Source organism: Pteropus medius, unplaced genomic scaffold, assembly GCF_902729225.1.
Source record: "Pteropus medius unplaced genomic scaffold, Ma_sr-lr_union100, whole genome shotgun sequence".
In the NCBI taxonomy this organism is placed as follows: Eukaryota; Metazoa; Chordata; class Mammalia; order Chiroptera; family Pteropodidae; genus Pteropus; species Pteropus medius.
In genome coordinates this window covers 12,680,732-12,705,322 of record NW_024349519.1, presented here as the reverse complement: position 1 = coordinate 12,705,322, position 24,591 = coordinate 12,680,732, and the positions used below count along the sequence as shown (strand labels likewise).

Sequence of the window (24,591 nt, the reverse complement as noted above, 5' to 3'; positions counted from 1 at the left end):
TTATAATAGTGAAAACTTAGAAATCACCTAATTGCCAAAAATAGGAAAAGAATTTAAAAGACATCAAATTTTAAAATGGAAAGAAATACAGCAAAATATTAACAGTGGTTTTGTTTGGATATCTCTGGAGTTTCTCTGGTTATCTCTGCAGTAGCAATGATTTTTATTTTCTTCTTTGTTGTTTTCTATTTCTTACAATGTGCATATAAATGATGTGAAAGAGGTTATAAAAATGAAGTTTCTCATCTCCCTAGCCTGGCTATTTTGTATTGCTCTACAGTATTTCCACTCAAGGATTCAAAATACATAGTTACAGGTTCAGACAACTGTCACGTTAACCAGAGAAGTCTATAGGGACAGCCACACACAAGACCTTCCCATATATATTTGAGCAGAAAAGCCTAAGAGCTTATTTGACCAGTTAATGGTCTATTTAGAAGAGGAGAGATTGAAGCCAAACTTCCTGAAATTAGCCCACTATCGGCATACCAGCATAGGGAATGTAGTTGCCAAACCCGCTACAAAACCCCTCTTGTTGTCATCATTGTCCCTGCAGTGCTGAAGAAATGGCTAAGTGACAAGATGTCTCTGCAGATAAAGGCAGTTGGGAAGAAACAACAGTTAACCGAGAAAAACAACGGCTTTCTTCAAAATATAGATGCGGATGAAGGTGCAATGGAGAAGTAAGCCAGCGCTGAGCTCTCAGGAGCAGTTTCTGGAGGCCTGTCTGGAGACTTCATCGGGCCAATAGGACTCAAATAATGAGTTTTCCAAGTTCAGGATTAAGGATGACATTATTCTCTACAATTCTTCTAATTTGACCTCATGAGTGTTTATTGTGGTAGGATCTGTGAGACACTACAATCACAAACTAGGCAGATATTAGTTGAAAAGAAATGGTCGAGACTCTAGTCTAAATTTACAAAAATACTTTTTTTGTTTTGTGTTTTCAATACCTCCACTTGCTAAAGGCATAAACCATTTGAAATATTTTCTAGAGTAGAGGAAGTCCAAATATTCATGTAAGTACATATATGCATTTTTAAATACAGGATAAAAAATGGATACTAATATAAACCGATGGTTAATAATCTTTTTAAATAGGAAAAACTTTTTTAAAGTAGATTTTCCAGGCCCCCTCATACATCAAAAAAGCTATTATGATATCAAAGATGTTTGAAAATGCATTTATAATTTACTAATAACAGTAGGGTATATATTTAGAAACTTTGAATAGTGTTTATTAATGTAAACAATACTTATTCAGTCTATAGAAATGTATGTAGATTCCAGGACTTCTTTCTATGCAGGGTAGATATAGAGTGCCCACAGACTGGGAGCACTGTCATAAACCTCCATTACAAATATACTGTGATTCCTTCAGAAGTATATGTGAGTGTGTGTGTCCGTGTGTATATTCTTATATACACATATATGCATTCCAGCAAAATAATAATAGTCCAATAGGGAATTGGCAAAGGATATCAACACAATTATCAAGGAAAAAAATACAAATGAGTTTTATACATACAGGTAAAGATGCTCAACCTCACTCATAAAAAGGATAAAACTAAAATGAGATACCAATTTAAGCATACAGGATTGGAAAAGATAAAAACCTTTAATAATACATGGTTGTAGAAAAAGAGTGGAAAAGAGGAATTCTTATCATTTTTTTTTCTGGAAATGTAAGTGGATTTAACCTCTTGAGAGCGTAATTTGGTAAAATCTATCAAAATTTAAAATACACATATGTTGACCCAGCAATTCTATTTTTAGGGTTATTCAATAGATATACTTGTACATATACACACTGACATATAGATGTGTAGGGATAGTCATTGCAGCATTGGTTATAGTAGCAATTGATTGGAAACAATCTACGTATCCATTAATAAATACCGATTAGCAAATTATTAGAGAGACACAGGATAGAATACCATATAACCATTTTTAAAATGAGGTGACTTTGTATGTACTAATATGAAATGGACTCCAAGATAGGCTGTTAAAAAAATATGTGGTACAGAATATTATGTATAATATCCTTTCGTTTATATTTAAAAAGGCATATGTATTTACATAAACTTAGATGCTTATTTATATATAAAATCTCTGTAGAAGAATCAAGAAACTAGTAAACATTGGGGAAGGACATCTAGGGGCTTGAGATCAAGATGATATCATAGACTTACTCGTTTCTGCACAGTCTTTTGAACCACATGACACTTTTTAATTCTACTTTTTAAAAAGAATTGATTATTATACACATTTGTGCATGTGTACACACACAGCTGCACAGCTGCAATAGCTTTGCAATATGGAATATCACTGGTAAATCGTGTATTGATTCAGTCAACAGATATTTATCCAGCCTCTCTATTCCTATCTTGTACAATAAACTGTGCTAGACATCACTCACACAGAAAAAAATCAGAGCAAGGATAGTGGGTGCTTTTGGGTCCCGGAAGGATTCCAGTGTTCTACCTCTAGAAATGTTTAGGACAGACCTAAACTGTAGACCGAAGACATAATCACAATATCTGTTCTGATTGTGTGCCTTACAGTTTGCTAAGGGAATTTAACAAAATGGACCACTTCTCGGACAGATCAGATGTTGAGGAAGGCATCTTCTCTGAAAACTCTCAAACTGACTACCTTCAAGAGGTGGAGACTAAAAAATGGGTAAGGGAGAAACTTAAATGTCACAGTGGGGGAAAAAAGGAACTTTATTTTTCATATCTCAAAGCAGTAAGGAACTCTGCGAGGGTTTCCTTATAACAAATAGGTGCAGGATGTTCACAGCTTGAAACCAGAAGAGACATTGCCTCCCCCAAGGGCTGCTGTCATAACAAAAGAGACTTAGTAACCTTCCCATGCAAAAATCTGTGCAGCACTTGTTACTTTTGTCCTTGAGATTTGTGACATTTTCCACCTTAGAGCAAATTGCTGTATGTAAAATTGCCCTCTGCTCACAGATTGTCTTCCAATAGAATGAGTCAGAAAGATCTATTTACTCCTTATTCAGTCTGAATCTCTCTCAGTCTTTGAAGTTCAGTCACCCAGCTGATGTGGAATGAAGAAAGTTAAGACAAAGCCTGAGCTTGTCCTGGAAAGAGTTTATGCTTTCACTACCATTTAGATCAAAGCAAAGGCATGGCCGAGATCCCTTTTATTATTGATGAGCCAATCTCTCCATAGATTCCCCAGGCTATTGGCTACAGAGGAAGGTGGTTTCAACCAGTCAGAAAAACATAAGGAAAGGATGGAGTGGGACTTTCTTGCTCCCAGGCCCCAAAGGAAGCTTAGGATCCATCTGTCTACTTCTCTTTTGAATATATTTTGAAATTGAGGATGGCTAACTCAGCAAACCCACAGAAGGAAAGGTTCTCAAAGAATATTCTAAGCTGAACTTTACCTTCAAGGACTCTACAGTAGGTAAACAACAACAACAACAACAACAACAACAACACCCCAAAGAAATAGAAGGCGTGAAAGAATGGAGGTAGAGGTCTGGAGAATAGATAATAATGAGACAAACAAAAAGTGAAAGGAGAGATAGACAGCCAGACAGATACCTTTTATGGAAAAAAAATAAATAAATAATAGAAACTGAATTAGAAGGGGAGTCTTAGGATTAAGTTTTCAGAAAGTCTGAGAATGAGAAAAGAAAAATAAAGAAACTGATGTATGGGGGGGGCTATGATCTCAGGGAACATGTGAATCAAAGGTATTACTTTGCAAATAGTATCATCTGATTCTTTGTGGGTGGCTTGTCCCTGGACTCCGGGAATATGCTGCTATCATTGGACCTACTCTGCCACGACACCTTCCCTGCATTCACCATCAGTGTGCCCTGCTGAATGAATTCTGTTAGTCAGTGAACTGTGACACCATCACTTGTTGACTCAGGACAGAATAAGTCTAATTAGAGAATAAAATTATTCATTCTGTAAGAGTTTCTCAAGTAGCCCATAGTCTCAGGGTATAAGGCATATAGATTATTTCTTACAAACTTCAAATCAGGGCACAAGGTTTAACAAAAGGTTTAAAAAGTTTTTATGATTGTATTTCTTTATATTAATTTATTTCTAAGGAAAATTCTGTAATTACATAAAAATAAATCACATGCAGTTACATAGTTAACAAATGAGTATTAATAAATTAGGCTCTCTGCTGATAAAATGACAAATATATGACTTCTTAAGGAAGAAACATTTTTCTTATTCTCTGGAAGCAAATCAGAAGGTCTCTACTTTTCAGAATCTTACATTTGTCTTTTTATAAGGGAAGAATATAAGATTTAAAGGACAAATTCAGAAAACGGAGAAAGTTAATAGAAGTTAAAAAATTTTAATTGTTGGTTTAATTAACAAAATAGACATTAGCCAAACTGCCAAAGATGCCATATCTAATCATCCGAGCCCCCCAAAATATTTACAAATGAATATTTTGCTCTGCTTTCACATTTTCTGATCCTGGCACTGCTCTATACAGTGTTGATTTCAAGTGTCAGGTGAGTGAACATACTTTCCTATTTTCTGCTTTTATTTGCATCTCTCACGAGCAGAATGTATTTGCTTACTGCTGAAGTCTATTTATTCTAAAACCACTTATTTTGCATCGACTATGTGCTAGGCACTGTCAAGTGCTGAGGATACATATATATCAAATCCTTTCACTTCAGTGAGCTCTCACACTTGGAGGGACTCAGACAAGGAAATGGCTATGTATGATAAATTCATGCTTGGAGTAGCAGATGTGCTACACAGTCATGGCAGGGGCTGCACAGGGAGATGGATGACTGGGAATATGACAACTGAGTTTTGAAGGATAAACTGAATGGGAGCAAATCATTTTAGAAAGATGGGACAGCACACGCAAAGACAAAGGGGCCAGAGAGAAACTGTTCTGAGAGAGGAAGGATAAAAGAAAAGGCGTGAAGGGCAAGCAGGTAGGCCGGACACTAAGGAAGTGGAGATAGAGCAGGATGCAGACTGGAAGCCGGATGCGGATAGGATTCAAGAATTGATGAGGACTGGCAGCAGGGATGCCACGAAGAACAGAGGGAAAAGACATAGATTTAAAAGATAGGTATTCTTGGGCTTGGACACAGTGGATATGACATGGGTAATGAAGAGAGAAAAGAATGTCTCCCGTGAAAACTCAAGAACCAATTCCAGGGTTCTGGCAGAGGCATCTGGATAGATAAGGAATCAATTATGCAAGATGGTGAACATGGACAAAGTAGAGGGAAAATAAGATGTATTCAGTTTTTTGTTTGCTGAATCTGAGGTGCCTATGAAACATCCAAAAAAGAAATATAAGCCCTTCAAAGAGCTGCACATAAATGGAAAGTAATGCCCTCAGGCTGTGTATTTCATGCAAGCACATGTTCAGTTTGTTATTAAAAACATACTCACATAACTATGTGTTCAATCCTGCAGATTTAAAAAAATCTCTTATTTCTATTGTGCTTTTCAACTCTTTTGTGGTGTATTAACCATGACAATGAATTGGTTGATGAAGATAAGAAATATTATCATAGAAAACTGGACATAGAACCTCAGAGGTGATCTGGTCCAATTTTCTTATTCCAGAACAGGAAACTGAATGTTAGAGTAGTTAGTTGGTTCAACATCCATAGCAGTAGAACAAGGCTTAGAATTCAGGTTCTCCAATTCCCAATGTAGTGTTCTTTTTTCACACCACAGTGCTTCTGTTGCTTTTGAATATCTTAGCAAAAGATTTGGTGGGAAGAAATTGAAACCGTGAATGCTTTTTATTTTCACAAAGAGATAGTTAAGATACAGTGGAGTCATATGATACTTGGAACATCTAGCCTTAGTTTCTTCATCTATGTATGTGATAATTATCCCTACATCACTGGTGAGGTGCCGATGGGTTGTGGAAGTGGCAGTGGTATGGACTAGATATTTCTTAGTCTGAATCCTGGATATAGTGAAAAAAGTCATGGCCTTGGAATCAGAAAAACTAGTTCAAGTTCTGGTCCATACACTTACTAGCCATGTGTATTGGTTCCTTGTAGTTGCTGTAAAAAATTACCACAAAGGTGGTGACTTAAAACAACAAAAACACATTCTCTCATTGTGCTGGAGGCCAGAATTCTGAAATCAAGTGCTCAGCAGAGTCACGCTCCCTCCGAAGGCTCTAGGAAAGAATCCTTTCTTGCCTCTTCTAGCTTTCGGCGGTGGCTCCAGACATTCCTTGGCTTGTGGCTGCCTCTATTTTCATATGACCTCTGTGTTTGCATTTTCTTTTCTGTCTCTCACTGGGACACTTGTCATTAAATTTATGGCCCACTCAGGATTTCCAAGATAATCTCATCTTAACATCCTTAAATTAATTACATCTGCAAAGACTTTTTCCAAATAAGGTCACATTCACGGGGTCTTAATATTAGGATATGGACGTATCTTTTTAAGGTGACCACTATGCCATACAACCTTGAGAAGATCACTAAATGTGAATGGCCAAGGGGATTTCAATAATTACCTTTGTCCACCTCGAGGTTATCATGAGAAGTAACAGAAAGAATGCATATGAAAGAAATTTATTAAGTGTTATGTGGATGTTAGTCATTTGTATTGACTTGGCCAGAATTTATACAGATATTTTAATAAAAGATTGATTTGTTCTCCCCCCTCCAACTTTTTCTCCTTCCAGTTTAAAAATAGTTTTGTTGAAACATAAGAATTTCAGACTGAACTTCTTCAAAGGGCAGAGGAAATATTTCAGAGTGTAGTTACTAAAGAAGAGAAATGTTCGAAGATAAATCCTTGTCAATTGTGTGCATGCACAGACTTGAAATACCAGAAAATGCCTTGAATGTTTCTCTATAACAAGGCAAAGGATAAAGAAAGAGAGAAATTTTGTGGGTCAAACTGAGAGTAGGATTTCCCCCAGAACTCTTTATTATGAAAAAATTTAAATAAAGAGAAAACTTAAAAGAATTGTATGATGATTATTCACATTCTCACACTTATACTTTAAAATTGTTGCCATTTGTCACATTTGTTTTATCTTTATATATGTAAATGGAATTTTCTGAACCTCTTAAAAGTAGGTCAAAGACAACAGATACTTCATCCCTGTTTATTTCAGACGGCATCTCTAAAAATAAAGACTTTCTTCTAATAACCAAAATATCATTATCACATTAGGAAAATTAGCAATAATTTCATAATATATTCTAATATTCTCAATTCTCAAAATATTCTCTCAATTGTCCCACAAATGTCTTTTGTGGCTATATTTTTTTTAAAACCAGCATCCAAACAAGGTCTATGAAATATATTTGGTTATTTTATTTCTCTTTTAATACAGAATAATCCCACTCCCTCTTTCTTTTCTTTGACACTGACTTTTTTGAAGAGACCGGTCATCTTATTTGGGTGGAGTGCTGGAGTCCATGGACGAATGGAGTTTTAATACTCATCAACACTTCAAAGAGCTCTGTCTGTGGACATGAATGTTCTACATGTCCCTGTCCCAGCCTTCCTCTGTCAATGGAGCAGGAGGCCAGGTCTGCTTATCTTATAAATGCATTAGAAGGCTCCAGAGAGGTCTATATGCTTGCCCCCAGAGAAGAGGGAATGGGTAGGCCAGAAGGACCCCAGCCACTTGTGATAACACTTTTGTTCTGTTTTGCTTCTTTCATCTTTATCAGAATATGTTGGAGCTGGAGGCTGAGCATAACCAGGACCTGAAGAGTGAACAGGATGAGGAAGAAACAGTTCAACATGAGGATCCTCAAGTGTCCACCTCTTTGGAGTTTTCAGAGGAGAACATCACTGAACTGTAAGCCTTGATACATGCAAGAGGGAACACGTAATAATGTTTTGTGGAGGGGGAAATAAAATTTCACAGAGGACTTAGAGCAAGCCTGAAAGATTTAAAATCCATACATGAATCGAACCATGAAGCACTCATGTGCACAAGTAACTACATTACAGCAAGAATACAGAATAAGGACATTCTAGGGATACAGGCAGAGCCATGGGGTGCTCTTTGAAAACTTTTCTTTGAAGCCTGGAATTAATACATATCTTGTCATTCTCAGATAATTTTCTAGATAGAGAAAGTACTATAATTATCATTAAAAATATATTGTTAAGTGCTTGTAGTCCTTTTCCCTATTTCATACCTCTCCTTCCCACCTAAGATGCAACCACTGTCCTGAAATCAATACTTATCATTCACTCCATACAGAGAAATCTAAAAAAATACATATATATTTACTAAATGTAAAATATGCTTTATTTCCTCCGGCCTTATAAAGATCTGTTAAAATGGATATTGAATAAACTCCCAAACTTCTTTCTGAGGCCTAACTGCCTATCTGGCCTATTTTGATGACAGAAAATGAATAAAAAGACCAACTTGCTATTCAGAGGGAGAGGGTTTAGGGCCATGTGTGGCATTCCCAATTGCATACGTAAAAACTGATCATAATAATATTTCTGCAGGAGTCAGGAGAACATGTTCTTCCAGCTAAACCACTGGAATACACAGATGGGTCTACAAGTGAAAGAACTCGGAGCTGATCACATAGGCTGGATGGAGAAAATTAACAATATTATACAAAAAATAAACATAACAGAAACCACAGTGAAGAGGTAATTGTAGGGTGTTGAGGTTGGTCAGAAAATAATGAAAATTTCATAGCTTCAGAAATTTAGGAAACTCTGGGTTTAAGTTCCCCAATGATCCTTGAGTTTTACCCAGTACGACATGAAAAAATATTAAAATATGTTTGTTTAATGCATATCTGAATTTAAGTGGAAAGTTATAAAACAGAAAAGATAAAATTAATTGTTATTTATCTAGTCACTGGTATAACAAGAATGGGCTTTGGAGTCAGAGGGACCCAAATTTGAATCCTGACATTGACATTTCTTGGATAAGTTTATCAACCTTTTCTAAGCCTTGACTTTCATTTTCTGTAAAAAAGGCACTAATGACAGCCACCTCATTGGTTTCTTGTGGGGATTAAATAAAATACTGTAGGTAAAAATATAAATACAGTGTCTGATATACAATAAACAATAAATGCAAGCTGTTCTCAGAAATAATTTCCCCTGGCCTTCTGAACCATCCAATCACCTCCCAAACTCAGGGCTACCCTTCTTCTAGATGTTTTCTCACCTTTTAGTAAAATATCTCCTTCACATTCAGTTAAACAATTCCATGTCTTTCTGTTAAACGTGTCTTCACAACAGCCTTCTTCTGACCATCCTATTCAAAAAGGCTCTTTTTTTCATCCAAAGCACTAATAATATTTGTTTTTTAAAAGAGTCTGTTTTTGTTTAAAACCTATATATTAAATTTATTTTCCATTTTTAAAATTAAAGCATAATTTACATACAGTAATTTTTTTAACTTTTTATTTATTTAATTAATTATTTATTTTTAAATTAAGTTTATTGGGGTAACATTGGTTAATACAATTATATAATTTTCAGGTGTATATTATAACTTGATATCTGTATATTCTATTGTGTTTTTACCGCCCAAAGTCCAGTTTCCTTCAACTACCTTATATTTGATCCCTTTTACCCACTTTACCCTTCCCCTACCCCCTATATTTGACCCCCTTTAACCATCTACCTTTCCCTTCCTCCCCCACCCCCTACCCTCTGGTAACCAGTCTATAGTCCATGTCCATGAGTCTCTGTTTGTTTGTCCTGCTCGTTTGTTGCTTTTAGGTTTATAACCCACATATAAGTCATATCATGTGATTTTCAACTTTTTCGTCTGGCTTATTTCTCTTAGCATGATTATTTTGAGGTCTATCTATGTTGTTGCAAATGGTGGTATTTCATCTTTTCTTTTGGCTGAGTAATATTCCATTGTATATATGTACCACAACTTCTTTAGCTAATCATCTATCATAGGACACTTCAGTTGCTTCCATATCCTGGCCACTGTGAATAATGTTGCTATGAACTTCGGTGTGCAAATATCTTTTCAGATATGAGTTTTCAAGTCTTTGGGGTAAATACCCAGAAGAGGGATTGCTGTATCATATGGTAGATCAATTCTTAGTATTTTGAAGAACCTCCATACTGTTTTCCATAGTGGCTGTACCAATTTGCAATCCTACCGGCAGTGTATGAGGGTTCCTTTTTCTCTGCATCCTCTCCAACATTTGTTACATATAGTAATGTTTTTTATTGTAAGGTTTCTGTAAGTTTTGAAAAATGCACACAGTTGTATAGACACCACAGTGAAGATATAGAACATTTTTATCACTCTGCAAACCCCTTATACCCTTTTATAGTTAACCACTCTTCCTGGCTAAGCTGCTGGTAACCACTGATTTCTAGCCCTTTTCCAGTTGTCACATAAATAAAATCATGCAGTAGATAACCTTTTGAATCTTTCTTCTTTCACTTAGCCTAATGCATCTGAGATTCCCCCACGCTGTTCCATGATCAGTAGTTTGTTTCTTTTTGTTGCTGAATAGTATTCTATTGTATAAATATACCACAGTTTATCCATCCACTAATTGAAGTATATTTAGATTTTTTGGCAACTATGAATAAAGACACTGTAAACATTCACATATAGGTTTTTGGCTATTCTTCTTTTTGCTTTTTGCTGTATTTTAGAATCAGCTTGCCAATTCTGTGATTAGAACTACCATTAATCTACAGGTAAATTTGGGAAGAATGAGCATTTTAGCAACATTGATTCTTCTAGTGAATGAATGCAGTATATCTATTTATTAAGTCTTCTTTGATTCCTTCCTTCCGTTTTGTATAGTGTTTACTATACAGGTATTTTATACTTTGTTAGATTTGTGCCTATGTATTTCATGTTTCCAATGCTACTATAAATTATACTTAAAATTTTTCAATTTCCATATAGAAATACAACTGATTTTTGTATATTGACCTTGTGTCTTGCGACCTTATTAAACTCATTTATTAACTCCAATAGTTTTTACAGGTTATTTGTTTTTTTCCACATGGATAATCATGTCATCTGCAAGTAGAGACTGGTTTATATCTTCCTTTCCAATCTGTATGCCTTTTACTTCTTTTTGTTGCCTAATTGTATTGGCCAGAGTCTCTAGTACAATGTTGAATACATAGGGTGACAGCAGACAGAAGACATGCTTACCATGTTCTCAATCCGACAGGGAAAGCATTAAATGTGATGTTAGCTGGGCTTTTTTTTTTTTTTATGTCATTCTTTGGATTGAGAAATTTTCTTATATTCCTACTTTACTGAGATGTTTTTAAAATCAGAATGATACCAAATTTTTAAAAATAGCTTTCACTGTTTACAGTCTTAACATGGAAAATTATAATGACTAATTTTTGAATGCTGAACCAGTCTTAAATTCCCAGAATAAACCCTACTTGCTTATATTATATTATCCTTTTTATATGTTGTAGGATTCACTTTACTACAATGGAATTTTTACATGTTTGTTAATGAGAGATATTGGTCCACTTTTTTTATATTGTAATGTCTAGTGTTAGTATCATAATAATACTTACTTCACAGAAAAAAATTGAGATGTTTTCCTACTTGTTTTATTTTCTGGATGAGTTTGTGTAAAATTGTCATAATTTCTTCCTTAAATGTTTGGTTGAATTCACCAGTGAGGTCATAGTGCCTGGAGATTTCATTGTGGTAAGATTTTTAACTCCTTTTAGTTACCCCTTTATAGCCATACCCATTCTCTCCCACTCTTCCCTAACCTTTGGCAACAACAAATCTGTTCCACATGTCTATAATTATGTCATTTCATGAATATTACATAAATTGAATCATACGATATATATTCTTTTGAGACTGGCTTTTTCACTCGGCATAATTTCTTTGAGCTGTTGCATGTATCAATATTCCTATCTATATTTGTATATAGTTTGGTTAACCATTTACCCAGTTTGGGGCTACTGTGAAAAAAAGCTACTTTGAATAATCATGTGTGAAAATAAGTCTTCATTTTTCAATTGTCCAAGAGTGAAATAACCAGGTCATGTGCTAAGTCTGTTTTTAGTTTTGACAGAAACTGCCAAACTATTTTCCAGAGTGGTTGTACCCTTTTACATTCTCATCACCAATGTATGAGTGATCCAATTTCTCCACATCCTCATCCACACTAGCATTTAGCATTATCACTATTTTAGACATCTGATAATGTATAGTGTTATCTCATTGCAGTTTTAATTTGCAAATCTCTAGTGGCTAATGGTGATGATGTGTTTATTTCACATGTTTATTTGCCATCTATATATCTCCCTAGTGAAATGTCTCTGCATGTCTTTTTTTTTTCATTTTCTAATTGGAAAGTTCATTTTTTAATGTTGAGTTTTGAGAGGTTTTTATATTTCCTAGATGTAAGACCTTTGCCAGACATGGGACATGCAAATCTATTTAACAGTCTTTAGCAAAGCAAAAGTTTTCAATTTTAATGAGGTCCAGTTTATCAATGTTCCTTCATTATCAGTAATGCTTTTGGTGTCAAGTTTAAGGTCTCTTTGCTTAGTCCTAGTTCTCTAAGATTTTCTGTTGTTTTTCATTTCCCCCTCCGACCCTAGAACTTTAACTAAGCTTTCATTTTAATCATTTAAATCTTTTGCTCCTGTATCCAGTTGGGTCTTACATTTCTTTACTATTATCTAAATTATTTAGAGTGTGTTTTACTTTTTTGAACTGCATTTATGTCTTCCCATTCCAACACAATCACTGTCCAAGAGTTCTCTTACATAGGAATAGAATTTCACTTGTGAAAGATTCAAAATTATCTTTCTAAAACATATCAAAAAAGATTGTCCACTAAGTGATTTTTCTTAATCCATGGACTTAGCCCATCTCTTGGTCTGTTTGCAGCTTATTAAATGAGGTGGTATCCTTGGAAGGCCAAATCGAAAAGCTGGAGTCACACCAGGACTTTGACCCTGCTCAGGGAACAAACATTGAGGTAAGCCGGAGGCTTGGAGAGGACAATCTGGGAGGTTGTGGGGACTCTGCCACCTCTTCCCACCCCTTCTATTGTTTAACAGGTCATAACAAGAATTAAAACCCATCTTCTGACACAGGAGGAACGCTCTCTTGTGGTCAGTTTTCACCGTGTACCACCACTTCTATTCTCTGATGACACAAAAACTCTAGATTTTTCTATTCTGTCTAGAAGCTCAGGCAGACAAATTTAATAAGTTTATTTCTTGATGCCATTTTAAGATAATGATGAGTACTTTAAGGGAAAACTTCTCTTTCTAATCTTTGTATCCCAGCACCAAACATTACAGAGAAGATAAATGGGAAATAATTATTCGTGAAGACCTGCAGCCTTAGAATGTAAGAGATATATTAGTCTTTGATTTACTTATCAAGAGTTCTTATGTTGTTTTTCACTATCTCCAAAGTTTTCCTGTTGTTTTATCTCCTTGCATTTCTTAGAGACTCTTTTCTAAGAAAGGTTTAATTTTTCCTTTTTGGAATGTTGAAAAAGTAGTGATCAAATTTGGATAAGAATTAGACTTTAGAGCCCTGGCTGCTAGTTTTTCTGCTCTACAAAACTTCAGGTCTTTGAAGAAAAGTCTCTCAAAAAGGAAAAATCTGTATCTAGCTACCTCTTTATTGAAACTGTCAGCCTCTGCTTTAGCTTAAGCCAAAGAATTTAGGTGGCTTTGGAAGAAGTAAAGGAGAAATGTCTCTTATTGTAGAAAAGTAATGTTTATTTAGACCCCTTACATATTAAAAGCCATCTATAGATCAGCACAGATTTATCACCAAGGAAAAAATGAACTTTTAACCACAATTTAGTGTAATGTTCTAAAGTGGCAACCTGATTTTGTGCTGGTTGAGAAGTCAAGAGTTATTTTCACTATCCTTAGGCTCTGGAAATAACAAACTATGCACAGAGGGAAGAGGACAAAGTTCAAGATATATTCTGCCTTAGAAAATTTCCTCCAAAACCCAGCCATATTAAGGAATGTGGATTTCAGCAGGAGGTAGGGATAGGGAGGGATGAATATCAAAAGAATGAAGAGAAAGAAGAGCACAAAGATAAATAAAAGATTAAAAAAACAAACCAACAAGGCCTTAAAGATAATATGAAAGATATCACAAATATGTATGGAGATATGCAGTTTTATATGCCCTTAAAAAAAACAGGCGTGAATTTAAAAAACCAAAAACAGCCCATCTGATGTGTAGATAAACTGCGGTACATGTTATATGATGGAATACTACTCAGTGGTTAAAAGGAATGGACTTCTTAATCATCTAACGACATCAATGAATCTCTGATGCATTATGCTTAGTGAAAGAAGCCCAACCCACAAGATTACCTACTTCATAATTTCATTTCTGTAACATCTGAAAAAGGCAAAACTATAGGAAAAGAAAATAGATTAGTGGTTGCTAGAATGGAGTGGGGAAAGGGTGGAGAGGATTGACAAAAGGGCACAAGGACATTTGGGGTATGTTAGTTATATTCCATACCTTGTTGTGGTTGTGATTACATGACACAATGCACTTGTCCAAATTCATAGAACCATGCATTTTTAAAGGTGAGTTTTTTTGTATGTAAATTATAACCTCAATAAATATAACTTTAAAGAATTGTCACAAGTTCTGTCCTCGGAAGGTCTAAGACTGATGGGAAGGCCTGTGTAAAAACACATGTAGTAATATAATGCATAAGAAACTTTAAATATAAGAATATTTAATAAGAAATTGTTACAGATGCAAAGTCAGTAGGAACGGCTGTAGATTTACTCTGGTGAAAATCGTTAGAAATAGATAGAGGAACAGCAAACATAGCATGGAAAAATTAAAGGAGAACTAAGTTAACAAAGTTTAAAAATGTTACATGTATTACCTCATTTATTTCTCATGAAGAAATGGAATGATTTAGAAAGCCATGAAAGGGGAAGAGGAAAAGATGGTAAAAATATTTAAACACATACACACCAGAAACAAATTTAAAAGATCTTTAAGCTGAAGAAAGGAATTCGAGGTGGCTTTGGGTGTTGCCTGATAACTGATCCCCTCCCCACGAGTCCTGAAAGCTTTCTGAAATCTCCATATCCACGTCTAGGCTTTCATTATGAGACTGACTCCTATCTCTTTTCTAAGCAATTAAGTCACACAATTCGGGGGTTAGTGATGAATGAACTTGTTCAAAAGAGTATAGACTATACATTCTCTACAGCTGTTTGAAAGTAAATACCCTTAATACTCATATCCAACCAGCACAATGCCTAGCTCAATGGCCACTTACATAGGATGTGAACAATAACATCATGTTGATTTGATTTGATATTGGCTTTGGAGATCAAGATCCACAACAGTATGGAAAAAAATAGTTTCTATTAAATCTCAAACTTTTTGATCATGAATGAGCTTTCTACTAAATATCATTATTTGTTTTGTTTCAATTTCGCACATCATTCTTTACAACTTTTGCTTTATATCCTTTGTTTTAAAGGAGAAGATCACGGAAATTAAAAAGCAATTAGGAGAAATGGATAACAAATTTGTCCAGGTAATGATAAAATGGCTTTATAATTAAGAAAGAAGAACAGTTCTTCAAAGAAATCTCAGATTTAGAAAATTTTAGTGAATGGAATTTAAAACTCGATGAAAGATAAACAAAGAATTTTAGACCTAGAAGGGAACTTGCTGTCATTTAATCTATACCTTCATTTTCAAAAGAGAAAAGCATAACTCAGAAACAAGAGGTGACTTGCCCATACTTCTGGGTGAAAAGACCTAGTCTCGTTCTTGCTCTCCCATTAAAAATACAAGTAAATAAATATGTGTATATGGTGCTATATATTTATATATTTAATATACATTTACATATGTAAAAATATTTAATATATATTTTTAAATATATAAATACATGTATGTATTTTCTTCTAACAAAGGTAACACATGCTTATTTTAATACTTAAAACATTATAGAATGTTTTCATATTAAAAAATAAAAAATTATCCCACTAACTTGATAATAAACACTGTGCACATTTTAGTATATTTTAAAAATCTTTCTATACATATATTTACATATTACTTTTATTTTTATGGGATTTTGTTACCATATGTTCTGCAACTTGCTTTTTTCTCCTAGCATTTTTTCTTCAACAACTTTCTATGCAACTAGATGTCATTTTACCTTTTCACTGTTTATATAATGTGGGATCTGATTTTTAGATGTATCAAATTTATTTTGTTGGATATTTGGGGCGTTTTAATCAATGTTAGCTATTATAAATTATGCCTCAGAAATCCATATCTTTGCTTGCTTTGGCAAGTACTTCTTTAAAAATCAATTTCTAGAAATGGCACCTCTAGAACCCATTTTTCTTGAATCCCTAAACACTCTCCTTCCTGCTATAGCTCTACTTTTCAACTCATGCTGCAAGTCTATTATGGGATGATCAATTAAAAGCCTTTAAAACGTTCTACTCCTGACATATGGCAATTAGCATTCATGTCTTAGAAAGAGGTGGTTTGCTTTCAGCCTGTCTCTTGATCTTACTGGTAGAAACCAACCAAAAACCATCTGTTATTTTTATCTGACAACCTATAGGAGACATAGGAAGGAAAGAAGAAACAGACCTTTTTATGGATAGCTCTCTTGCTAAACCATAAGGCCCGAATATTCAAACTGACATAATGTGGACTTATATTTATTATATATTACAAATTTTAAAATATTTAAAAGGTATATAATTTTCCTTTTTTTCTCAGAAACAGATTGTTTTTCCAACTAGTATCCTGATGGATATTTTTTAAGGAGCAAGGGAAGAGTATCGAATAGAGAAAAAGATGACATAATAAGCAGCATTTATATAAATTTATACTTTTAAAATATTAAAAATAATTTTATTAATCTTTTGGTTATTCCTCCTACAATTTATTACAATTACTCTATGATCTTGCTCTAAGAACAAGGATTTTACTCAGTAAAAGGAAGTTTCATTAAAGCCACTTTACAAATAAGTGGTGTCAAAATGAGTGAGGTTTTATTGTATAAACTAGAAAAACATAATTTCTATTTTACCCAAATTGTGGGTGTCTTTTCAGGCAGATGCTTGTAATGAAGCTCATGAATTAAAGGAGAAACTTGTTGCAAGAATAGAGGTAAGATTTCATAGTTACACGTTTAAATAATGATAAAATAATACAATTTATATCTATGTACAGAGATAATTCTTTCCCTGGTGTCTTTCTAGCCTTATCACTGTCTTCTCCACCTCCTGGTTTTCTGCTTTGAGCCAACAGCACATCTCACAGGTCTCACAGGTCCGGTGTACCCGCAAGCCCTCATACTCCTTCCACATCTCCTCCAATTGGAGCTTATCCTCCATGTGTGCACACACATTACCCATTCTTCAAGGTTCAGCTCAGAATGTCATCTCCTCTTCCAGACCTTCCCTAACCACCCCTACCTAGAAAAATGATTCCATTTCTGAACTCCTCCTACAAGATCTTATACATTGAGGTAATTGCGAATGAGTGAATGAAATAATAAATGAATAAATCGACCTGTTACCTGCTCAGAGGTGCTTAATCATCCCACCTTCTAGAGTAGATATCCTACCACCAAACCTCAGCTACTTCATCTCATCACCTTATTTATCTTCTCTTTAGCATGTATTTTAATTTATATCTAATATGTGTGTCTATTTATTTTATTTTTTTATTAAAAATTATTAGGGTGACATTGATTAACATAATCAAGTAAGTTTCAAGTGTACAGTTCAGCAGTATACATTGCATTGTGTGTTCACCACCCAAAGTTAGATTTCCTTCTGTCACCAAATATTTGACCCCTTTTACCCTTATCTGCCTCCTCCAGACCCATATATGTTTTTAGTTGTTGATTGATCGTCCCCTAGCTCCAACAAATGTACATGTAATTCCTTGTCTAGTTTGTCTTTTAAAAGCTCATGCAAAAGAATGCACATTCCTTGTTTATTTTGTTAAGCATTGTATCCTAGAGGAGCACCTGCTAGGAGTCACTCAATAAACATGTTTTATATAGACGAACAAATTGAATAAACAAATTCAGTGCAAGGATAAATATCTTCCTACATGAATTATCCAGTAGTTAAAGATCAGCATGTGGGTTTCATTTAATTTTCTGCCATGGCGCTGCCTTACTCTGTGAATGCATAAGTCTCTTTGTAATAGGTGATCTGCCTGCCAGTGACCTCCTCATGTGACTCACGTGTGATTTGCAGTGTGGGCCCCTGAGGTACTCTGGAGGAAAAGAACTCTGCATCATTGACAATAAGACTGACAGACACCTAGAATTATTTTTTAAAAGTGATAGTTGACCTTTTTTCCAGAACTTTTGCAAGGACATGTCTGTGCTGGATTCAAAACTGGGGATGTACCAAAAGCAAGCAGGGAACAGAGACTCTCAAAGTCCTGGAGAAGTGGAGCCCCTGCTTCTTCAGACTTCACCACCCCCCTTAGTGCAGAATTCTCCTCCTCGTATTACAATGTGGTAAGTCAGAGAAAGGAGGCCCCAAAATGTATTAACTATAGTAAGATTAAATTTCTTCGAGGACTGACTAAAAATTTGTTTTATCTTCTTTTATAAATTATCTATTCTCAGTCTTTAAGTCATAATATTTTTCTTATTTTAGATATGGATCTATTGCATTAGATATACAGATATAGATATGTAATTTTTTTTGTTATTGCTCTAGATAACTATATATACATAAATTTTAAAGGATGTTGTCTGCAAGCTGTGATGCAGTCACCTCCACCAAAAGAACATACCTGCTAAGCAGATTTGAAAAACCTTTATTTGCTGGACAGGGTACCTCTCTCGTACAGTAGTAAAGACATACATACCAGCAAATTCTGAGTTCTTTAATTCCTTTCTAGAGATGCCACACCATCATATATACCCTGAGTAGTAAGTATCCTTTTCTAAGAAAACTTCCAATTCTTTATCCCCAACCACAAACCCAGGTAGAATCTTCAGCTCTGTCTTTTGTGTGTGCACTGCATGTCATCCTGACATAGAGCTCACAGCATATAATTGCAATTAAATTATTTAAAATCTCTCTCCTCCTAATACTCCATGGGCTAGCTGAAGACACAAATCTTGATCATTTTGTAACATGAAGTACAAAAGATGTTCATCATGCTCAACAAATATTAAATTAATAAGTAACAAATGGTGTTAATGACAATGGAGGAGCAATAATTCCAGAAAATTTCCTCCTCCATAGAATTAATGAGAGAGCCGGAAAAAATGGTCAGAATTAGCTTTTTCAGAACTCTGTAAATTAAGGATCTAGTACTCAGAAGACATAAAGAACTCTTATAACTCAACAACAATGACAAAAAACAATCTAACTTGAAAAATGAGCAAAGGAGTTGAACAGACATTTCTTCAAAGGAGATACACAAATGGCCAATAAGCACATGAAAGTATGTTCAACATCATTGGTCATTAGAGAAATGCAAATCAAAATCATGAGATACCACTTTATACCACTAAAATAACCATAATTAAAAAGATAGACAATAACAAGCATATGGAGAAATCAGAACCCTCAGATATTGCTAGTGGGATTGTAAAATGGTGTAGCCACTTTGGAAAACAGCTTGGCAGTTCCTGAAAAGGTTAAACATAGAGCTACCATATGACTCAATCCTAGGTAGGTACTCAAAAGAATTGAAAATATATGTCTACAAAAAAAAACTGTATATAAATGTTCGTAACAGCATTATTCATAACAGTTAACAAGTAGAAACTGCAAATATTCATCAACTAGTGAGTAGGTAAACAAAATATGCTGTATCTATACAACATACAACCCCATCTCTACAACATGGGGTTCAGAATAAAGTACTGATATATGCTATAGCATGGATGACCCTTGAAAACATTTCGCTAAGTGAAAGAATTCAGACACAAAATTTCAGATATTATATGATTTTATTCATATGAAATGTTCAAAAAAGGAGAATCCATATAGATAGGAAGTAGACTAGTGGCTGGCAGACCTGGGAATTAGGAAGTGACTGCTCATGGGTATAGATTTTCTTTTTGGGGTTATAAAAATTTCTTGGAATTAGATTGTGGTGATGGTTGTACAAGCTTACAAATAAACTAAAAGCCACTGAATCGTACGCTTTAAAAGATAAATTGTATGGCAAGTGAATTATATCTCAAAAACAAACAGATAAATAAATGAATGCCTTTTTATTATTAATTATGTTATATGGGCAGATTATAACCCAACTGATTTGGTCACCTTTCATCATACCATTATATCTTAGCTAAAATTGCCTAAGATTTTGACCAATCTCTTGTCAGAGAACTGGAAATGTACTAGTTCCATTAAGAATATTTATACATTATTTTTTTCAAGAGGTTTATCTTGCAGACTTAGTCAATTATTATGTATCGATTTTGCTATTTTTAGCTCCAGAGGGTGGCCTCTTTGTATTATCCCCATAATATCCCTATTTCCTTATAGTTTTTCCTTATGTATTCACCACAAATAATGTGGACGTTTTAGAAAAGATTAAAGACTTTATGCACGTCAAAGTTTGAAAATTAAATAGCTAAAAAAAAATAAAATAAATAAATAAATATAGCATTCATATATCAAAAGAATGTTTTTATTCTTTATAGAAGATAAATTCAAAATGAAAAAAATTATTAATAAAACTAAATTTTGGTTCTGTACAGCTAATATTAAAACAATTTATTCTGATTTAGCAACTATGATGTTTTCCTAAGAAAAATGTGTGAGCCTTTTAAGATAAATATTATACATGCTCTTTTATTTGCTTAATAACAGAAAATTAAAAAAAAAATCTTTGTTACAACATATTGACTTGTAACTAAAAATCAAATGATTCAGTAGTGTCAAAAATAAGACTGAATCTAACCACACCTAGAATTTTCACTGTAGGAAAGAAAAAATTGAAAGGCACACTCTAAACCAAAAAGAAAAAAAAAATACTAAAACAAAATTGAAAAAAAAGAATGAATGAAAGGAAGAAAAGAAGGAAATAAAAAATATTATATAATATGTTATATAATAATTTTTATTATATTAAAGGGGGGTTATAATTTTTTCATTTCTTTGTTTTCTAAATTATCTGTAATTTAGAAAATTTGTTTTTCTCTTAAAAATGAATCTTAAAATGTGTCTCTTTAAAAATGTTCCAGTTTAGCATTTTTAAAGATGACTCATTTTGGAATTTAGAAAGAATAGTGTTTATTTACTAGGTATGTTTTGGGTAAGTCACATTTTTCTTTTCATAAGAGAGAACAAATCTGGATTTAGTGCTTCTTGAGGGCACTTCATTTTAACAACCCTCAAAGCCTCTTCCTAACAGAGTATTTCAAGGACACTGGCTCTTTAATAAATGTGTCCAGTAGAAGCAATTATTTGTACTACTACTAATAGATAGCTAGTGGTGATAATGCCGAGAAACTTAGCTTATGTTTATAGAATCCACTGAGTTGAGTCACAAAATAGATTCATAGCTAGCTTTAACTATGCTCTAGATTTTCTCTTCTGAAGTGTATTATAGACGGTAATTAACTTCAAGTAACTGGATTATCCGTGACTTTTCTTTTCTTCTTGGTGTTTTTCTGGATTTCCAGATCTTCTACCCTAATCATGTATTGCATTCATAGTTAGAAAATAATAATGCCAGGACTTAAAAGCAAATAAATTAAGTCTATCATAGGTATAGCCTAGAAGAAGGAGTCCTCAAAGATTTGAAAAAGCCTATATTACTTTATAAAGGCAAGTCTGATGCCAGAATAAAACTGGTGTAGAGAGTACTGAATTCCATTTGTCACACTGTATTTTGTGTCCTGAGGATAAACTAACTGCCTGTGCCTTCATTTCCCCCCAGACAGGCATCATATACCTCACAAGTAAGGTAAAAATGACAATAATCTGGTAGACTGTGAGAAGAACATTTCAAAGGAAACTCATAATATTGAGGGTGTCATTGTTTCAGGGCTATAGAATCGTAGAATTCCAATGCCAGCCCTGGGATGATCTTAATAGGTCATCTGCTCTAAGCTCCTTCTTTTGCAGATGTCAACTAAAGTCAAGAGAAGTTCTGTCACTTACTTGAAGTTATAGAGCTACCTGGGTAAAGAAACCAGGAGCCACATCAATATGGTTTTCTTCTGAATTATTTAACACAGATGTTTTCTTTCCTTGTAGGAAACGTGCACTGAGGATTTTCATCATGTTTTATGTCCTCACCATTACTGGACTTTCATGTTATATACTGTTTTTTGATGCTACATTTATCTTTGAAAGAGTGCTCCCTACAATGCTTGGGCGCCGTGGAATGTGGGAACTACGGGAAATTATCACGCCTTTCTTGAATTTAGAAGTGGAAGACTTGTTACCCTCCTAAAGATCCAGAAGTTGCTGTTACCCTATTGACTTTCTCTCCAATAAAATTCTGGCTGTTCTTGTATTATGGTGATTAACTTATTTTAAAAATGTTATAGGATGTTTTGCAAAAGATGTTGTAATTATGTGGAAATTAGTTGATCACAGACAGAAAACATGAAAACAGTTTATGTTTATCCTTATAACTCACAATGACTTCTTGAATCATTTTACACATTGTTTAAAATATTTACTTCAAACCACCAGCCTCTCTCCTCACTCAATCCAGAGGACATTGAGACTATCATATATTAGTTTACTTGGTTATTTCTCTCATTTTACTTCTGATGTCTCAGAAGAAAAAGCACAGAATTCCTCTCAGTCATTTCCAATTTTACTTCAATTGGATTGGGGCCATATTTGGGATGTAGTGGACATTCATTGGCTTTGTTCCCTAACATTTATTTATCTTTTTTTGTGATAGTACCCTAATTTTACTTTGAAAGAACTATCTTTCCCCAGTGAGCATGATTGTAGGTGGTCTTTCAGTCAATGTCCCTTGTTTTCCTCTTAACAAGAGATGAGAATATGCTAAATCAAACATTCCCCAAGAATGAGAATTTTGAGAATCATACAAAGAAGGGAAATGATTGGAATGTCAATTCTGTGAACTAGCCCATATCTTTTTCTGCTTAAGTTGGCAGAGTTGGTTCTGCTGCTTATAATAATAATAATAATAATAATAATAATAATAATTAATAATAATAGTAATAAATGTCTAGTTGATATAGCAGTTTTGAATGCCAGATTGGAGCATTTTCATCTCTAACTTTTTAGATAATGAAGAAATAGTAAACTTTATTTGCAGTATAAAAAACAATTATAATTGAACTATGCAAAATTAATAGAACCATAAAGGATAAATTGGAGTAGGAGGGCAGATGGAGTATGAGAGATCAGTGGTTCAGGTGAGCTAAAGAGGTGGAAATGGGAATGAAAAGGAGATGATGGGTGAAGTAGATATTGTAAAGGTGGATTTTATATTTGGGTGTATAATGGATGCGTGGGGTTGGACGGTGGTGACGGGAGGTTATGGAACACGGTCTCAATGCTCCTCATATTTGAATGGATCTTGAAGGACAGATAATATTTTCAAGGTAGAGATGAAGAAAAGGTATTTTAGAGAAAAGACACATCATGAATTAAACAAGAGCCATAAATAAAAGGCCGTCAGAAAAGTTGGTAGAGCATATTGCTCAACATACCAGTTTGTACATTCCTTAAAAATGACCACTACACTTTATTTATTTTTGTGGTCTTTGGTACAGTGATTCCCAAATATTGCTCCATTGATGGTATGCATCAGAATCACTTGGAGAGCTCTATACATTAGTGATTTCCAATCCCTACTCCAGATACTTAGATTCGGAAAAGTTAACGTGGGGTTCAGGAAATTTATTTTTAAAAATCTCCCCAGCTGAATCGAATACAAATTCAAATTTGGGAACCATATCTTGGTACACTTTAGAACAACACTGTACACATAGTAGGTACTCTCAATAAGTACTTGTTGAAGTAAATTAAATTATGTGTTCTTATCTTCGTGACCTCCTTATCACATCATCCAGTGCTACATTCAGTTTTTGTTCAATAATTTCCATCATAGTCATTTTTCAAGAGCCCCCATTTTCTTAGTCCCTTGAAGTCATCTTCAACTCCTTAACTATCTTTTTGTTTTAACATTTTGGAAAACACTGGGTTCTTCCAATTCTTCCACAGCAATTTTCCCCAGATCACCCCCATTTTTTGTATTTATAATATTTCCATTCTGGTAGGCCTTATCATACAAATAAATGTATTACTGCTGAGAAAAGCCAGCCTAATGTTTTAACTTTTCATTGACTGCTATTTACACATACAACTTTAAAAAAGAATCAACTCCAAATGCCACTTTTATCCTGATATTCTATAGCCAGAAAACTATATCAGTTGCTAGAAATGTGAAATATGCTTGTGAGTGGTTCTCAAGCTGTGATGTTTAACAGAATTCCACAAAGAGACATTTAATTATAATTATATATTTGTCCTCCAGAAATTCTGAATCTGTAGATCTAGGATGAATCTCTAATTAATCTTTTATTCGAATAGTTTTCCCTAATTCTTAGGACTCAAAGTTTAAGAGCTACCATGC

General features: G+C 34.2%; 1 protein-coding gene across 1 annotated transcript; it reads left to right on the top strand.

Moving 5' to 3' along the window:
* Positions 1-7,624: 7,624 nt before the first annotated feature.
* SMCO2 (single-pass membrane protein with coiled-coil domains 2) lies at positions 7,625-22,422 on the top strand. Its single transcript, XM_039882844.1, has 5 exons — positions 7,625-7,821; positions 12,871-12,965; positions 17,084-17,136; positions 18,348-18,508; positions 22,224-22,422. Exons 1-5 carry the CDS (start codon positions 7,694-7,696, stop codon positions 22,420-22,422), a joined length of 636 nt encoding a protein of 211 aa, XP_039738778.1. The 5' UTR covers positions 7,625-7,693.
* The last annotated feature ends 2,169 nt before the right edge of the window (positions 22,423-24,591 follow it).